This window comes from Typha angustifolia, chromosome 13, assembly GCF_048772165.1.
Source record: "Typha angustifolia cultivar Huaian chromosome 13, ASM4877216v1, whole genome shotgun sequence".
Lineage (NCBI taxonomy): Eukaryota > Viridiplantae > Streptophyta > Magnoliopsida > Poales > Typhaceae > Typha > Typha angustifolia.
Genome location: NC_133251.1, coordinates 17,682,291 through 17,699,761, shown reverse-complemented (window position 1 = coordinate 17,699,761; position 17,471 = coordinate 17,682,291). Strand labels below are relative to the sequence as shown.

General features: G+C 38.0%; 4 protein-coding genes across 11 annotated transcripts; 1 reads left to right on the top strand and 3 right to left on the bottom strand.

The window, feature by feature from the left end:
• Positions 1 to 590: 590 nt before the first annotated feature.
• On the top strand, positions 591 to 1,085 carry LOC140773301 (zinc-finger homeodomain protein 11-like). Its single transcript, XM_073115776.1, has one exon. It carries the CDS (start codon positions 591 to 593, stop codon positions 1,083 to 1,085), a length of 495 nt encoding a protein of 164 aa, XP_072971877.1.
• A 1,469-nt stretch (positions 1,086 to 2,554) lies between these two features.
• LOC140773512 (calmodulin) lies at positions 2,555 to 5,468 on the bottom strand. Its single transcript, XM_073116115.1, has 4 exons — positions 5,243 to 5,468; positions 3,819 to 3,976; positions 3,002 to 3,082; positions 2,555 to 2,849 (listed from the first exon to the last, which is right to left on the bottom strand). Exons 1-4 carry the CDS (start codon positions 5,316 to 5,318, stop codon positions 2,715 to 2,717), a joined length of 450 nt encoding a protein of 149 aa, XP_072972216.1. The 5' UTR covers positions 5,319 to 5,468; the 3' UTR covers positions 2,555 to 2,714.
• A 214-nt stretch (positions 5,469 to 5,682) lies between these two features.
• Positions 5,683 to 10,597, bottom strand: LOC140773511 (65-kDa microtubule-associated protein 6). Its single transcript, XM_073116114.1, has 12 exons — positions 10,052 to 10,597; positions 9,429 to 9,632; positions 8,443 to 8,700; positions 8,156 to 8,371; positions 7,932 to 8,087; positions 7,695 to 7,854; positions 7,461 to 7,612; positions 7,294 to 7,381; positions 7,154 to 7,227; positions 6,963 to 7,037; positions 6,522 to 6,873; positions 5,683 to 6,397 (listed from the first exon to the last, which is right to left on the bottom strand). Exons 1-11 carry the CDS (start codon positions 10,145 to 10,147, stop codon positions 6,526 to 6,528), a joined length of 1,827 nt encoding a protein of 608 aa, XP_072972215.1. The 5' UTR covers positions 10,148 to 10,597; the 3' UTR covers positions 5,683 to 6,397; positions 6,522 to 6,525.
• A 1,082-nt stretch (positions 10,598 to 11,679) lies between these two features.
• On the bottom strand, positions 11,680 to 17,369 carry LOC140773188 (cyclin-J18-like). 8 transcript variants are annotated; one of them, XM_073115625.1, is made up of 10 exons: positions 16,674 to 17,369; positions 16,485 to 16,564; positions 16,278 to 16,407; positions 15,841 to 15,939; positions 15,734 to 15,751; positions 15,583 to 15,653; positions 14,978 to 15,104; positions 14,817 to 14,877; positions 13,892 to 14,075; positions 11,680 to 12,910 (listed from the first exon to the last, which is right to left on the bottom strand). In XM_073115625.1, exons 1-9 carry the CDS (start codon positions 16,761 to 16,763, stop codon positions 13,972 to 13,974), a joined length of 780 nt encoding a protein of 259 aa, XP_072971726.1. In that variant the 5' UTR covers positions 16,764 to 17,369; the 3' UTR covers positions 11,680 to 12,910; positions 13,892 to 13,971. The 8 variants fall into 8 exon arrangements, with proteins under 8 accessions (XP_072971726.1, XP_072971720.1, XP_072971723.1 ...); XM_073115619.1 differs by having other exon boundaries at positions 16,278 to 16,393; XM_073115622.1 differs by having other exon boundaries at positions 11,680 to 12,864; positions 16,278 to 16,393.
• Between the last annotated feature and the right edge of the window lie 102 nt (positions 17,370 to 17,471).

The window sequence follows — 17,471 nt, the reverse complement described above, 5'->3', positions numbered from 1 at the left end:
TATTATTTTTCAGAATAACAAATTAAAAAATTTAAACTTCTAGACGGAATCAAATTGAACCATATCCGATTTAGCCTTTACGAGATACCACAATATCTTTAAATTGTCGCTTGCGATAAATCTTTCTGGCTTTTTAACCGAAAAAGAAAATATACAGCAAGAACTTTAATTTAGATTCCCTCGCTCATTCATATGAATGTGACAGTCGATACACTAAATATGTTATCCTTTCAATCCTGACACGTGTGAAAGATAACGTTAACGCTCATATCTGAAAATATCGGTGGAGATATAGTGTAGATTCATGAATTACCGGTTCAACCTTGTGTAGATTCATGAATTACCGGTTCAACCTTGAATACATTCCCACTATTCCAATTCCAATATATAGAAATAAACAACAAATTAACAAAGTCCTAGTGGTACATATGTAAATAACACAATATTATGTACCAAAAAGGTAATTCAGCATCCAGCCACAAGACATTATATAAACCCCCTCCTACCGAGTAAGAAATGAACATAGAAGAAGGATCAGGGAGGAGAGAGAGAAAGAGTTAAGGGTAAGGGAGAGAGAGAGAGAGAGAGGAATGGAGCCAGAGAGGATGAGAGAGATCTACAAGGAGTGCATGAAGAACCATGCAGCCAAGCTCGGCACGTACGCCGCCGACGGTTGCTGCGAGTACATCTCCGACGGCTCGATGCTGACCTGCACCGCCTGCGGCTGCCACCGCAACTTCCACCGTCGAGCCTTCATAGACTACCACGCCGGCGGCAGAAACGCTGTGGCGGGGTATCTTCTCCCGCCGCCTGAGGGGAGCAGGCGGCGGACGAGGACTAAGTTCACAGAGGAGCAGAAGGCGAGCATGGCGAGCTTCGCCGAGGGGATCGGGTGGAAGATGCCGAAGAGAGACGGCGAAGAGGAAGACGACGAGGTGTCGGCGTTCTGCCGCGAGATCGGAGTGAGTCGGAAGACGTTCAAGATTTGGATGCATAACCATAAGGGAAGCCCGACAACGTCGTCGTCGACGACTCGCACCGACGGGTCTCCGGTGGACGGCGGAAGGGATGGCAATGAGGTCTAGACCCATGCTTCCATGGAGGAGATCATATGGCCAAGTTGGATCAGAATGTTTGATAATTAAGTCTCTTATATTTAGTGGTGCTTTAAGAAGTTATCAGTACTCTTTTAACTCTCTCATATTTCTCTTTCGTTTTCTTTTCGTATCCTTTAGCTATCTCTCTCTCTCTCTCCTAGTATCATGTAGAATGTAAAGAGAGAGAGAGAGAGAGAGAGAGAGAGAGAGAGAGAGAGAGAGAGAGAAGAAAGAGAGAGAGAGAGAGAGAGAGAGAGAGAGAGAAAGAAATGCTGCATCTTTACCATGCATGTAAGTTAACTATAATATTAAGAACTCCTTTAACATGTTTAATTATCTGAGTTTGGAGATTTGGATAGAGAAGAGCAATCTTGAACGTACAACACCGTCAGATCTTGGAACGCATCTCTAATTTGTGCTTGATCGAGATCATCAATCCTTTATTTGGTACAAATGGAAGATCTGAGCCATTTGTGTAGTTATACGAATATTTCCAAACTGAACGTCTGATGGTAAGAGTTTTAATTGGATTTCGGATTATGAAGCTGAGGAGCTTATCTATTTAAAATTTTGCATTGGGGAAAATCATGGCAAAAAAAATGGATAAAGTAGTCAAAGAAGAGGGGGAAGAAGAAGAAGGAGGAGGAGGAGGATGATAAATCTTATTAATTCTGTATGGAGATGTACAACAATTAATGTGTGTGCGGAATCCTCCAAATAAACTAAGTTTAGTTTAGTTGCAAGAGGAAACAAGAACATGTGATTTGGACGTCAAATAAAATTTGTTGATCTGCTAATCCAATTAACGATTAAGTATTGTCACGGTAGTAATGACAAGAAACGTGGTGATTAGCCCCTGTCCACCGTGTCGCTGCTGCGTATAGTTTGGTCAACATATATATATATAGATATATATAGATATATATATATATATATATATATATATATATAGATATGTTTTCCTACTACGGATGCATATCATGAGATTGACTGACACACGCATTGCGTCAATCATGTCTACAAATTATAAAAAGTCAGCTAGCTGGTTGGTTGATCCAAAAATGGTGGAAAAGATGTTTTAAGGAGTGAGCGAGCACGTAGTAGCGATACGGATGATCTTGTTAATATGGTCAAATAAAGCTAAACTAGCACTAGAGCCATACTAGACGTAAGTTCAAATGATAGTGCTAGCCTTTTGGGTGGAGAAGTGTTTCTCAGATCCACCAAGAAAAGAAGGATATTTTCCTATAGTTTCTTTCAGCACTGGACATGGTTATACTTTTTTATCCTAAGTACCACTTTGTGTTGCAACTTCCCAGGAACCTACATAAACCAATTTGATTTGTGATTTTTGGTTCAGGTTCATCAAGTCGGAGACCAAACTCAGATCTATATAACGAGCTCATCTTTTTGAGTAATAATATATATGTCGCTTAAGCTGTCAACTGGAAATAAGATTGTGAAGAAACCATACTAGTGACAGTTATTTAGCAATAGCTCAAAATAGAAGTATCGGAAAACAGGTGGGAGTTCAGAAAACGCATTTAGAAGTTGATACAGGAGATCAAATACTACTAGTATTATTGAGGAATCCAGGACAGGGCGTCGCCTAGACTCTCATTTGGCCAACATCATCCTCACGAACTCCTCGTAGTTCACCTGCCCATCACCATCAATGTCTGCTTCCCGGATCATCTCGTCAACTTCCTCATCTGTCAGCTTCTCTCCAAGATTCGTCATCACATGACGAAGCTGACAATCACAAAGAGAAGGCATTTAGAAGGAAAAATGCGAGGACGATAAACACAGAGGCAAGCTTCCTAGTAGTAAAGTGAAGCAGCACGGACAGAAGAAGAACAAAATCTGATGCTCATTTCATCATTCATTTTTAGAAGTCTGATTACCTCTGCAGCAGAAATGAAACCATTTTGATCCTTGTCAAACACTTTGAAAGCTTCTTTAAGTTCTTCCTCAGAATCAGTGTCCTTCAAGTTTTGAACCCCAAAGAATTAGAGATAGTAGTAGGTTGAAGAGTGCAAAAATTAAATGCTTTCATGTCTAGTAGTAGATGACAGACAAACACTTAATAAAAGGTACTTCAAGGAAACAACTTTTCTAAATCTCTTTTAGTCCAAAGGTCAAGAACTGATGGACAAAAACAAAAGGTACAATATCAGGTCTAACATCCAAATGCTTTTTTCCTTCTCATCTTACTTACTATCGTCCAACACAATTCATGAGAAGCAAAATTATTTAGCAACCAACAAAAAGAGCAAGTATTTGTGAACAAGCCAATTAATGATGAAAGGATATAACAATTCATATTCCATAAGCAATCATCGAAAAACAAATGATATTATCATGGTATCACAGAAAACTAGGCCTAGCACAAAATAAATTCTTAATGTGCTAGACTTTATAACTCGTCCTACCAAAAAAAGACTAAGCCACAAACTCCATGCAGATGTAAATAGATACCCAAAACACAAGGATCAAGTTTATCATAGTCAAAGGAATAAAAAGGGTGATGTCATAAGTAAAAGTATTCTTCACAAATTTATTGGGTGAGAAACAATATAAACCTCTAGCTGTAAACTTGACCAAAAATGAGCTACAAATATGAATAATTTAGCTGATGCATAGGTCTAACTAAAGATATCCAAAAGACAAATATCAGCAAGTAAATCAACTAAACCAATAATGAAGCAAAAACTGACATACTTTCATCTTGCGAGCCATCAAATTTAAGAACTCAGGAAAATCAATGGTTCCATTCTGGTCAGCATCAACTTCATTAATCATATCGCGCAATTCAGCTTCAGTTGGATTTTGACCCAATGATCTCATCACAGTTCCCAATTCTTTTGTAGTGATGCAGCCTACACGGGAATAAACAGAAATTTAATATCATGTAACTAGGGATGGAATTATTAAAATAAAATAAAAAACATAATAGAGTAATAGACAAACAAATTATACAGTTATGAAAACTTGGGAAGTGGCAAGTCCAAATGTCCAACAATCAAAAGAGCACAGCTCATGTTACATTTGGAGCTCGTATTATCAAAAAGATGAACCCAATCATTGATTCCACAGAGAATTAAGTTACATTACATGTTACTCAGAAACAAACTCTTTCCAATGGGCAACGGATTCGAGAACAGATACTTCCAAGCTCAGCTGAGAGAAGACTGACACTCAACAATTTTACAACGATGAAATTGTGCTTGAGGAAACAAAATTTGGCTCAAGCAAACTAGCTTTCAGGCCTACCTATTAGTTTGAAGCATTATTATGTGAACGTAAACAAATTAAGTATATTACTACCTGTCAATCTGATACTATGTGTAACAATTTCATATAAAGCATACACATGCAAAAAGTCCAATGATATTAGTACCACCCACCTCTTAACCTGCACGCATTTAGTCAATCTAATCATCTTAAACGGCCAATGTGACCACAAAAGTATCATTCCTCTTCATCAGTCACAAAGCTGAAGAAAACTAAGACGCCAGAGTATGGATGCACCTCTTGATCATGCCTCACATATCAAATACGTAAAAAATCTGCCAAAGAATGCACGGAAAGCAACCAAAACAAGAAAAGAGAAATGAAGAACTTATCCTGTTCTTTCCAGAAGAAACCAATAATTGCATTACTATAAAACCACCGCATTTTCGGACCACATTAACGAGAAACAACATCTCTTTGTAACACGCCATAGCTCTCCCTTTTCAACTGTACTTCACTACAATAGGGATCAGCCTTGTGGTCAAGAGTCAACATCTCCAAGATCGACTAAAGAAAATTCAAACCTCACCTACCGCACACAGATCATTCGCACCCGAAGCAAGATCGGTCAAAATCTTCTTCAAGAAACCAAACTAGACATAAGAGACGCGATCTGGAAAACCCGGACCAAAATAATCGACAGAAAACAAATTGGAAAGAAATCCAGTAGCAAATCTGTCATCAATCTGACAGTTAAAATCCACGATCCATCAAATCTCGACCTCGCCGACTGAGATCTAGGGTTTAGATCTCTTCGGAACTCCAAGAAACAGGGGAAACACGAGACTACAGATCGAAGAGGAGATAGAAAGGGATAGATCAAGAGTGACAGAACGAAGGAGAAAATTTACCATCTCCGTCCTTGTCGAAGAGGCTGAAGGCCTCCTTGAACTCAGAGATCTGCTCTTCCGTGAGCTGCTCCGCCATTGTTCTACCTCCGATTGCGATCGATTCAACTCCGACGTAGAAGAGGAGCAGACCAACCCTTTAAACTCCCAAACCCTTCTCTTCCCTCTCTCTCTCCGTCTCCCCTTCGACCACTCTCCCCTCTCTGTCTCTCTCTCTCTGTCTCTCTCTCTCTCCTTCCTTCTAGGTCTTCATTAGCTTTTATAGTTAAAGAAAACGGTGAACTGGCTGCTCGATGGCCTTTATTCGTCAAAATTGGCAACAAAACCCCGGAAGTTTTGCAGTAGTTGCTATTAAACTCGCTTATTATATTCTACACCCTAGACTTCAAATATTTCTACTTTTGAGCTCCATATCTTAGACTTTTGTATTAAAATGTCTATGCATATGGTTCCTGGAGAATAATGACAAAGCATAGGGCTCAAATTGTCAAACGTGGCCTCTAATTTGATAGGAGTATATTATATTAACAAATGATATGTTATATAGTTCAAAAGGCAAGGATAAAATTTATACACATAAACCCTCACACCTATTCTGTGCATATTTTACAGAATATGATATAAATCACCAGATTAAGTTTCTTCCAAACTAGTGCTGACCGATGCAAATTTTTTTGATGATATTACCACCTCAACCATTTGAGCAGTTAATCACTTGAATTATAAATATATAAATAAATAAATAAATATTATACGATTTTGGACTAGTTTCCCTCTTCAACTTTGGCCTCTGGGAAACTGGAACATAAAGTGAATGTAATCCAGCAACATTTCAAAAGCTTGGACAGCAAATTGCACTACTTTGAAGGAGTACTGAACAGATAGTATCTTTATCTACATGAAATGTCCAACTACCAGGATAACAACTCTGTGATCGGAAGAAAGGGGAACTGCACCGGATGTTAGTCCCTATTATCTATCTATAGGTAAATTGTTAGTCCCTGCCACATGAAATAGGGTTCGTAATATAAACGGATTATAAGCGCATCATGGCATTAGTATACATGCGTTCGTTTGCGTGTGTCGGACTTTGGTTTGGACTTGGGTTTTTGTGTATTTGCCCTATCTGGTGCTGTATGCCAAGATGAATAGTACTTCCTGCAGAAGAAGAATATAGATCCCTATGTTATTGTTCTTCGATGAATATAAATTTATTAGCATATTGATAGAGAACCAGAAAATGAATGATGAGAGCAGTATGTAAGTGCTTGGCGGAAAATACATGCTCAATGAAGAGGAGAACCACGTTCCGAGCCATTGAAGGATGCGAAGGAAGACATGCTATCCTCTTTAGATATACTGACAAAATTCAGCGGTGTGGTGGACAGTCGTCTCGTCCCTTTAAAGTATCCATTGCCACGCTCCCCTTTAAAGTATCCATTGCCTCGACCAGAATATGAGCGTGGCGTCAGGAGCTCAGGGGTTGCACCACCAACAGAAACTCGCCGAGGTATAGGAGTCATGAATCCATTTCCACTTGGATAATGCCCACTTGTAAACCTTCCTGGGCTAGGCTTGGACCCATATGCTAGATCTTTCTCTCTGAGCAATAGATTTTGCAACCTCTTCTGGTCCTGTTACAAAAGATATAGATGAATACCAAAGTTTAGATATTAGCAGTGGTTCTCCAAGAAAGATATGCGCATACAGACACAGCTCATACCCTATAACGCCGTTTCTCTTCTTCCTTTTGTAGTTTATTAAGTTTGTACTCCTCCAAAACAGCAACTAATCGAACCTTAAGTTGTTAGCAGAACAGCAGCTCATCAATTATTAAGACAAGAAGACATTATAGTATGGCCATTTATCATAAAAGTATATCTTTTTTTTCCTATATATAAAACTATATCTTACTCCATCGTATAGAAACGGCATATTTCTTTTCTCTTCCCAGGCAAATGTCTTGCTCACCAGGTTGTCAATGATATCTACAAAATAAATATGTATTTAGCATATAATTTAAACAAATAAAAAGATACGCATTAGAGACGCACCTGGAATTTTGTTGACAATCATCCTTGCCTTCTCTGCTCGCTTCAGATTTAAGTGGGCACCTCTCCCTGCACTATACTTATTTTGGTCCTGCATATACCACCGCATGTCAATATCATGCTGCAGCAACAATAAATATAGAGAAACTATTTTGGTAGTAAACTAATACCAGGTTATACTCTTCAAGCCAATCTTCTTCTTCGCAAGCTGCTAGCCATTTTCGAACTCTGTCCATGATTTCTTTTCTGCTTAGAGATTCTTCTTTTGCTGCCACTATTTGTGCCTCAATCTTGGCCAGAAGTTCAGAGGGATCAAGAAGCCCTGAATGTGAAAAATAGTTTAACAAAATTTGAGATATCTGTTGGTGTCCCATATATCAGATACACATGATCAAGAAATGTACCAGAATGTATCAACGCAACAGACTTCTCAGGTGCTGTGCTCATATCAGGTTCAATGTGTGTGTTTCTGCAAATCTCTTCTAATTCTGACCTTCTCTTTAGAACAAGTTCTTTCATTCTGCTTGCTTTCAGGTTTCTCAGCCTATCAACTTCAGCTTCCATCTGAGAAAACAAAAGACAAACCAGATACTTACAGCTCTCCTTTACTACTACAAATGTGAGGGATAAAGGTCACAAACCTGCTTGATAGTTTCTTGGGTCAGTATACCAGAAGAAGTGACATCGTTTTCTGGGGGCCTAAGAATGTCTGCCACTTTTATAAAAGGTGCCCTCTCTTCTTCAGGTGAATCCATCAAATTCCACAGTTTGAAGAGTGACTCCACAGTTTCTCGCAACTATAACATTGGATTTGTTAAAGATGTGACAAAAGATTAATTCAAAACAAAACATGAGAAACAATTACCTTCTCAACTCTTATTTTCTTTTCTGTTCTCAGCTTCAGGACGGTTTGAGCAAGACCATCGAGAGTGCTATCGCTGATGTTTGTGGATTTCCCTGAATCCTTTTCATGCAAACTAGGGTGCACCCCGTCGACCATCTTCATGAAATCCAGTCCAAGCAAACCGCATAAAGAGTGCACTTCATTCACGTAGTCCAGAACCTTATGAAGGCGATCGGACTAGACAAGGAGGAACACATGGTCAATGAGAGGAGTGCATAATTTAATTTCAATGCAAACCAAACAATTACCTTCTCTTTTTGGAGGTTGCATAGCTGTGTTTGGTATTCAGTAAGCCTTCTTGTTGACAGATCATGTTCATCCTTGAAAGGTTCAGTTAATGTTTCAAGCCAATGATCGTGTCCTTTAATCTCTGCACTGATCTTCTCAATCTGTGATTGAATATCAGAAAATTGTCTGATTCTTTCGTCCTTCTTCACTCTCAGATCTTCCAAGAGTGGTGTCACTGAAGAAAGCTTCTCCTTTAATGATGCTTGCTTTTTCTCCATCTGCATATAAAAATTGCAAACTGTCAATTGTCAAAAAAGTAGCAAGTCTATGAGCTAAATTGAATAAAATGATTTTGCACAATTAAAGACGTTTCCAATACTTTGGAGGTAAAAGATTGTCGTTCGTGAAGTTACCTGAATGTGGAAAGAACTAGTATCATTTTTTTTTGACTAAAAAAGAACTAGTGTCGTTAACGGAGATAAATTTATGTTGCTTTTATGACACAGTGCTGTATAATGCTGAAAGAAAGTCATGGTTGTGCACATTAGAATGTCTACTTGTATGATCTGACAATATAGAAGCTTTAGAGAAATCCTCAACAGATATTGACAAGACAGAGAACCAATCTAATGCATCACATTGTTTGCCTGAGCAACTTTCAGCAAGAAAGATCTCATAATCTCTTAAATCTGTAGGGCTGGCTTAAAATTCAACTTTGTGCAACATGCCATGAGCCATATAGTGTAGAAGCTCTTTTCTTTCTCTCTATATTGAGAAAAGGAGTATCACATAGAGCCAAGAAATTATGTGACAGGCCTATCTTGCCGCATGTAGGAGTTTTGCAGTAATATATGTCATATCAGGTAACTACATATCATTAATGACTAATAAGTGATAAACAAGCTGAATTAAGATTTCTTTGCGCAACCACGGACCACTCAAAGCAGAGAACCCCTACAGAATACCCAATACTGATGCAGGCAGAGAATATAGATAATGAAAATACCTTCAATTGGAGACTATTTTCACCAAGGGAAGCCATTAAAGCTGCAAGCTCAGCTTCTTTAGCCACCAGCAATCGATGCAGCTGTGCCCTCTGATCACTGGCTTCATCAACTTTCCGTTGGTATACTCGCATGCACTCCATCTGTAACTCCTGAAACATGTGATCCTTATCTTCTTCTTTCTCTCCAATCTCTGTCCATATGTGCTACTCCCACAAACCAGCAACAAACATATATAAGTATACAATGATTTGATGAAACTGCAACTAAATTGGCCAACTAAAATGCTCAAGTTAAAATTTTGGTCAAGTTTTTCAATATATCCAAAAAAAAACAAGTTAAACTACATACTTTTCAGATTAAGACACTACACAATACTTTTCTATGTCATGGATTCACTAGTTTATAAAGTTTATTCCTTTTCTTGCTGAGAGATTGGACTATTTCTTTCATAACATAAGCAAAGAAACAGACATGGAACTAGGACAGCAGAGATCACTAAACCAAGAACATTATCTTCAAAACCCACAGCGAGAGCACATTCCTGATGCTATTAGACCACAGAGAAGAACAAATAAGATGGAATTTAGAGACAGAGAGATAAAGAGAGCGAGAAAGTGAAAACCTCAAGTTCTCTGAGCAAAGCACCACAGGTGGTCTCCATACTGACACTGGCCCGGAGAGCCGGATCGACCCGAAACCCACTGACTATTTCCCCCATCTTCCTCCCCTCTCTTCCTACAAAGAAGACCAAAGAGAGAAAACAGAAAGGCAAAAAAGGAACAAACTTTCCACACTCTTCTCCCTCCTCGGGCCTCACAAAAGGGCGGCAATAGAAAAAAAATAACTCACAAAAGAATGGAGATATAAGAAAAGGCTAAACCCATTTAATAAGTAAAAATGGCATTTTTTTTATGCCTTTTCTCCTCTGGGTTTGCTTTCCCTACTGGTTTAGGAGGGGAGGGAGGGAGACCTCAGTGCAATATTAGAAGCATTTGAGCTCCAAGAAGCGGTTATACAAGAGAGAGAGAGAGAGAAAGAGAGTGATGTGATACTATGAGTTGGATTACTTATGTGGGTTTTGAGTAATTTGAGCTGTAGTGTGTTTTGAGAGGATTAATTGGATTGAGGAAGTGGCCCAACTGGGAGATTTCTGTACAAGGATTTGACAGCAGCAAGAGGCAAGAGGTGGTGGTATTGAGAAGCAAGCAAGGGAAGTGAAAAGGAGGATACTTGATAGATTTTTAAAAAGTAATTAGTGCTTTGGGAAGTAAATATATAATAGATTATTTAACCAACAAGCAGAACCTGTGGAAAATTAATGTCTTCGTGCAGCTAAAAAAGGTGCATTTGTCTGTATTAAGTTCTCTACATATACTTATTTGTAGTTAAGTAAAGAATTAGATTTAACTGAAGGGAATTTCTTCTGAAAAAGTTGGAAAGAGAGAGACAGAATCTTTTGTTTCATAGACATTCATTGTTTGCCCAAGAGCTTGTCTTTTCTTAGTTGTTTGAAGGGGAATCTTTATGTTACTGCCTCCCATTTAAATATAACTATCATGAAAAGAATATAAAAATTGGCTCCTTTGAAGAATAAAAGAGAGGTATGTATCCTTACATATGGAGAAAAATTGCTTGGCTGTTTTTGTATTTCCTTGCATAAATTGTATTCTCTCTATGTATATATACTTGTTTAAGATCAAAGGAGAGAGAGAGAGACTGTATTGTGTACTGCTTTTATATTTAATTAATTTTTGAGAGGAATCATCTTAGATAGGTAGAATATAAGTTTTAGGATTAGATTATGTATTGCTATTTCATTTGCTATTTGTGGACTGGGATCAGAGGTTGGAATTGATCATCCTGAATTCAACACTTGAGGTGAAAGACAAAGGAGAGGGAATGGACAATGCACCAAATACAGTGATGGAAAGTTTTGGGTGTTTTTGGGTGTGGGAATTATTTGCCTCTTTCCAGTGGCATGTAGTTATGGTGCTAAACCTAGTCTTATCCTAATCTTTAATAATAAAATATTTTTATATAGTCACATATAAAGCAGAATTTAACTAGAAGTGGTTGGCTTCTTTTGCTCAGATATGTTTTTTACTTCTTTTTTTCTTTTGCAAAATGAAAAAAAAATAGTACCACAAGAAAGGGATAGCTCACTCTCCACAGTAGCCAGAATATTCATTAATGAATAAATAAAGAGGAATTGTAATACAACTGAAGCAGATGTTGAGTCTTTGTCTGCTCCTTTAGGAACACATATCATTCCTCAACTGGGATAGGAATGGATGGAGAGAGGGATATATTAAAATAAAGACTAGAAGAAAAGGAAAGAAATGTGACTCCTTACCAGCTTTATTAAACAAATTCCACACTTAATGTTGTAGCTTTGAAGGGATGGTATGTATAACTGTAGAAGATAAAAAGAATTTGGATAGCCAATCCAACTACCTTACAAAGAGGAGTATATATCACTCCTTTTCATTTTAGGCCTAGATGTTGGAGATAGTGTGTGATAGAGGATTAGAGGAATGCTATTAGGTTTTTTTTCGATAATCGACAAAATTAGTGAAGGGAGGGGATTGTATTAAAGACAGAGACATAAGAACTACATAATTAGCTGGCATGGATGGTGTAAGGTTCATCTACCAAGCATCAACTCTATTCAAGTAAATGGTCAATGCATCTAGATCATAGGAAAATGATCATCTTAATTCAGTGAGTATGACAGTACCAAAATTTTGCTTGTCAGCAAGTAACATTCACCTCATCAATCAGAAACAATAAAACTATGGGCTTATAAGAAAGATGAAATTAAGGGATAAATCGGTCAATAACTAGTAAGAGTTATAGGATACGACATGCTTATATGACTTAGCTTGCAGATTTGTTACTTCAATTGCGTCACTGCTCATGGGTATTTGAAATTCACGTGAATCATCAGAATAACTTGCCTTGATGGTAGATTACAAGGAAAAGATTTGTTGGAAGACCCCATCCATGTACTTATCAAAGCATATATATGCTCATAAAAGCACAAATGACCATCATCTAAACTTCTTGCCAACTATATCTCAATCACAGTTAGTTGCGTGACTATAACGTGCAGTGGTCCATGGATTTATCTCCATGCACTTGGATGATGGTTTGAGATAATTTAAACCAGCTTAATTTTAACTATATAAGCTTATTAACCGACGATGATTAGAACAAGCAATTCATGTAACTAACAAAATCACAGCCATCTGTAGTTCATTACAAATTTTACAAGTTATTACAAAGACAATATGGCTTCCATTTGATATTTAAACAGCTCTAGAACAAATGACATACCATTGGCTTTAACATCTGGTCGCGTTTTACTGCTATGTCGAATTGTCCTTTTCGTGAGCTCTTTTAGTTGCACAGCTTTGATTTCCATAACTCTATATTCTGAGGGTTCATAAATCCCACCAAATTAGAGAAGTTGATAGGATACCTGCAGGAGGATTAAGTGCTATGACAGCAATGAAAACATGAAGAAGATGAAAGAAATGCTAGGTCGGATGCAAGAAAATTCTCTTCTTGAATGAAATACTACCATATCTGGCATGACTTGTATGCATCATACAAATCACACTCTAGTTTCCAACAAGAGATGACTTGAAAGTGTAGACAGCGTCATCTATAATGCTGTGTGTATGTTGCAGTATGATCAAAGCAAGGTTCCTTTCCTATCTGTACTAACTCAATCTCCAATTTCAACAAGTTAGTGAGCTACAGTATGCCACATTATAATGCATGTAGAAGCTTGTTCTAAGTCTAGTAACTTATCAACTACTGTAAAAGCTTAAGCTATTAAAGAACAATAATTTTTATATTTTTATACTCTAACAAAGTCAAACAAAATACAACTACTTTTTGAACAAGATAAGCCAGCTCTATTGCATAGAAGGTTCCAATCTACTATAGATTGGAACCAAATAGATGATTTAATCTTACAGAGGTCAGAGGATAATGGTCTGAAAGGTTATATTTGTAAGAAACCAACTTATTGACCTAAACTAGTAATTTTGGGGAAGATCATCACAGATGTCATGGGAAATATGTGATCTTTACGTGGCCCCAGTCATCACTGGCCTATGCCATATGCTTCCTCCCCAAGAAGGGAATGCTTGAGGCTTGGTCTCAATACTAGATTCTGTAGAATTCCAGTTTGCAATTTACGCATTGACATCACAAGATAAAGATTAAGCATTAAAGAGATGATGACTTTGTTGAGCCTACCCTTGCTTTACAATCATTTGTAATGCTCACTTGGTCAGGTCAAGAACAGAGTTAACATCTATTTGCATCTTGCTATACTAATCTCTGTTCATTTGAAAATAACCAGCTGAATCAAAATTTTACCGAGGACAACCCAAACAATAAATGACACAAATAAACAACAGATCTAGAATATCATTGTTATCCCACTTACATCATTAATCAGCTGACCTGGAATTCACTAAATGCAAGTCATGGCAAAACTATGTCATGCTAAGCATCACAATGGAAATCTCAATTGGTCTTCTTCTTGATGCCCTCAGGTTGCAGCACATGCATAAGAATGTTCATCACAATCTCCCCAATTTCCTCTTCATCATAGGATGTAACAAATTTCACTGCAACAGTGTCAGGTAATGTTTCAGCCTAAATGAATAATAATGCTTTAAAAATTTATAATAACTGATCTAATATTATTGTTTCACTTCTCCAGACACTTACTGGAGAATCTTTACAAAGTTAGGATATGAATTAAGGGAAGCCACTGTCAATTATTAAAACACAGAGAAAATAGAAGGGCTTGTGCAAGCTCTCTACGTAATACCTCCAAAGATGGTCCCTTATTGTCAATAAGACCACTTTATTACACAGTCAGTGGGCCACATTTCAGCCAGATGTGAAAGTTTATAAATCATAGGCTCTACACATAAGTCGTTAATGATCTACACATAAGTCGTTAATGATCACAGAAAAAAATGATCTGCACATACACACATGAAGTACACTTCTAATGTTGATCATTAAAGAGATGATCACATGTTGGAAAAACTTGATATTTTTTACTCAGTATATGATTCACCCTTCTGATGCTCTGCTCTTGACATCAATAAAACAGAGGCATTTTTTAATTTTCTACTGTACAGAGAGATGTTGGGCAAGACCTGTAATCTGCAAATGTTTATAAGGAATATAGGGCTTGATGTTTTTGCTCACCAAAAGTTTGAAATTGTAGAAGTAACAAGAACGAGAAGACATCTTGGCATGTGCATTATAAGTGTTTGCTCATTAGCACTGGAGAAGTATGAAGTAATAGATTACTGATAAAAAGATTCTGACGGATTAGATAACAAGATAGTTACCCCAAGGAAGAATTGGAAACTCCCATCGCTGCTTAGGGACCGAGATGACATATGCTGTGATCTGCAAAGTCACAGCAAATAGTACAAGTCAGTGGAAAACAGGTGTAAGGAATCTATTTTTGATATGTTTGCTTCTGAGATAGTTCATTTAATGAACATACGAGAGTTGATGCTGCAAGTGAATAGGGGGAGTTAAAAAAAACTGAAGTTTCTTCAGTTTCATAAAGAAGATCCATGACCTCCATGCACACATCAAAGTTCATGAGATCTGCTATCTTTGATAGTTCCCTGATGAGAAATCATAGTATCAATACTGGAAAGAAAAAGAACGGAAATTAAGAGATATAACACTTGCATTACCATTTTCTTGCATTTTCCAAATTGTTCAGGCATATTTACCAGATTGCTCAGAAAAGCTATGGTGATTTATAGTACACAAAAGATCATCAACTACAGATTTACTAGCAGTGAGCTCGGGCCATGTTTGCTTGTGTAAGAAAATTGAACTACAAATATGCACAGGAATTATATGGAATTCTGGAGTCCTCTACTATACAGTACTCAGAGAAACATCCACCAACATGTCATTGAGCATTCTAGTTGATAAGATCTTTGCACACACTTATGAATGAATAGTACTTGACAATTATTATTTCGTAAAAGGCAAGAGCATCAGAAACTCTTTTCAGATACAAGATTGCTTGCATTTAATCTGGACCGAGAAAGCGAAAAGCTGAAAGAGATCAATAGTTGAGATTATGAGTACCTGAACTGGATGTAAAGATCCTCGAGGTAGACAAATGGTATGCTGGATGCTCCAATGTCATATGCCAATACCTTGCATCAGAGAGGAGAGAAAAGAGAAGATATTAACTATTTCATATCATATCTTCATCATATAAAAAATGTAGCACTACCTCCATAAAAATCAACTCCTGCACATAAAAAAAGCCACTGCTGAATTACAATAGAACAGAAGGAAAGAAAGGAAAAATCCAGAAGCAAATTTGCTTGAATAACCCACAGCCTGCACGAAATCACGGGAAGTGAAATGCTGGTCACTGATGAGTTTGTCTCCCAAGGACTTCAGGCTCTTCACAGAGAGTGGTCCAGAGTCGTGAATCTGTCGTTCATATCATGCAAAGAAAGACATGCGGCATTATTGTAAGAAGAAATTTCTTCATATTGCAATTTAATTTGGTCTTATTGCAGAAAACCTCCTCCTTTTTCAGATATGTATGGAAGAAAAAAAATATCACATCTAATTCCTTCAAAGGAATATCGTACTTTCTTTCTTTTATGTTGAGTAAAATGCCCATAATTTATGCAAATGCATCTGAAAAAGGAGTTGATTGTAAAACTGTTAGAAAGGAGGCAGTGAGTCTAGGTGGTGATATGCAAAAAGAAAGGAAATCCATAAAAAAAACTGGAAACGGGGGGGAGAAGGGGAGGAAGCGTTACTTTGCTAGAGATCCAAATAGAGACGAGGGCAAAGAGCTGCAAGTTGCTCGCCCTCATAGGGCGCAAGAGCCAACTATCTGCAAGCCTACAATCCCTGCGACGACCAAGAAGAGAGCCTGAAGAGCAAATGCTAAAATATATATATATATATAACAAATTAACAAAAGGCAGCAGAGCAAATGCTATAATATATAGGAAATATAGTACCTTTTTTGAAACGAGGGGAAGAATCGATCAGCGAAGAAGGCGAGCGCGGTGTACTTGACGATGGGACGAAGCTGGAGTTGCTTTGGGAGAAGAATCGGAGGAAGATTTGAGGTTATTTGATCTCTGAATGTACTATTTTCCAAGCTTTTGGGATTCGAATCTGGAAATTTAGGGTTTCTGGGGACTTACTAGGGAGGCATGTAGCAGGAACTCCAGCAGCTGATGTCGCAAGCTCGGAGTCGGGGACACGGAGCTGGAGGACCAAATCTCCACCCCCATCTCTCCGACTGTTCCTTTGGCGGGAAGATGCGTTGCGAATGGATGTTAATATACGGCATCGCAGGGGCGGCGGATCATTTATAGCCAGATGATGTAGGATTTCGCTACAACCAGATGATGTGATGTAATATCTGACGTATTTCTGCTACGTGTCATGTTGTAGACCCACGATAGGAAGGATTCACAAATAAAAGCGAACTAATGTAACTTTTTTGGCAACTTTTTTACATTGCTTCTGGTCGTCTCGCAATACCTGATAGGATTATACAGCTTGTCCTGATAACCCTAACGAGTAAGGCCACAAATAAGACGCTAGCCCTTTTGTCCATAGCAGACATATTAAGCATCCTAAGACCAAGAAAAACCTTGAAAAAACTCTTTAATATCATCTCTTCCTCTTTTACTATAGTTTTTGCAGGTCAATGTTGGGCCTATATATCGGCCAGTCAAGATTCTTTGCAACTCCCGCTCTTCCAACCGAAACTGATCTGACTGAACCCATTCCATCAATTATTGTTTTGGGGAATCCGGTGACGGCCAGGTGCGGTCCATTGTAAGAACCCAAAGAGTTTTTCCTGATGGCATGGACCTAGAAGCATAGTTTGTCACCCGCTCTGCATAGGATTACTGTACTTTCGACGTTTACCTACCCATCCATAATATAGACATAACACTTACCAGAGCAGCTGCAATTTTGTAGGTTCCACT

What these genes read in the sequence shown, in the direction of transcription:
- LOC140773301 (XM_073115776.1), top strand. Translation starts at nt 591, where the DNA reads ATGGAGCCAGAGAGGATGAGAGAGATCTACAAGGAGTGCATGAAGAAC.
- LOC140773511 (XM_073116114.1), bottom strand. Translation starts at nt 10,147, where the DNA reads ATGGGGGAAATAGTCAGTGGGTTTCGGGTCGATCCGGCTCTCCGGGCC. An exon ending in AAAATAGTCTCCAATTGAAG is followed by an intron (nt 8,701 to 9,428) that starts GTATTTTCATTA and finishes TTTTATATGCAG; the next exon opens with ATGGAGAAAAAGCAAGCATC. An exon ending in GATTGTCAACAAAATTCCAG is followed by an intron (nt 7,228 to 7,293) that starts GTGCGTCTCTAA and finishes TTTATTTTGTAG; the next exon opens with ATATCATTGACAACCTGGTG.
- LOC140773188 (XM_073115619.1), bottom strand. Translation starts at nt 16,822, where the DNA reads ATGCCGTATATTAACATCCATTCGCAACGCATCTTCCCGCCAAAGGAA. An exon ending in TTCCCCTCGTTTCAAAAAAG is followed by an intron (nt 16,394 to 16,484) that starts GTACTATATTTC and finishes TTTGCTCTTCAG; the next exon opens with GCTCTCTTCTTGGTCGTCGC. An exon ending in GATCTTTACATCCAGTTCAG is followed by an intron (nt 15,105 to 15,582) that starts GTACTCATAATC and finishes ATTTCTCATCAG; the next exon opens with GGAACTATCAAAGATAGCAG.
- LOC140773512 (XM_073116115.1), bottom strand. Translation starts at nt 5,318, where the DNA reads ATGGCGGAGCAGCTCACGGAAGAGCAGATCTCTGAGTTCAAGGAGGCC. An exon ending in CTTCGACAAGGACGGAGATG is followed by an intron (nt 3,977 to 5,242) that starts GTAAATTTTCTC and finishes ATTCCCGTGTAG; the next exon opens with GCTGCATCACTACAAAAGAA. An exon ending in GTTTCATTTCTGCTGCAGAG is followed by an intron (nt 2,850 to 3,001) that starts GTAATCAGACTT and finishes TGTGATTGTCAG; the next exon opens with CTTCGTCATGTGATGACGAA.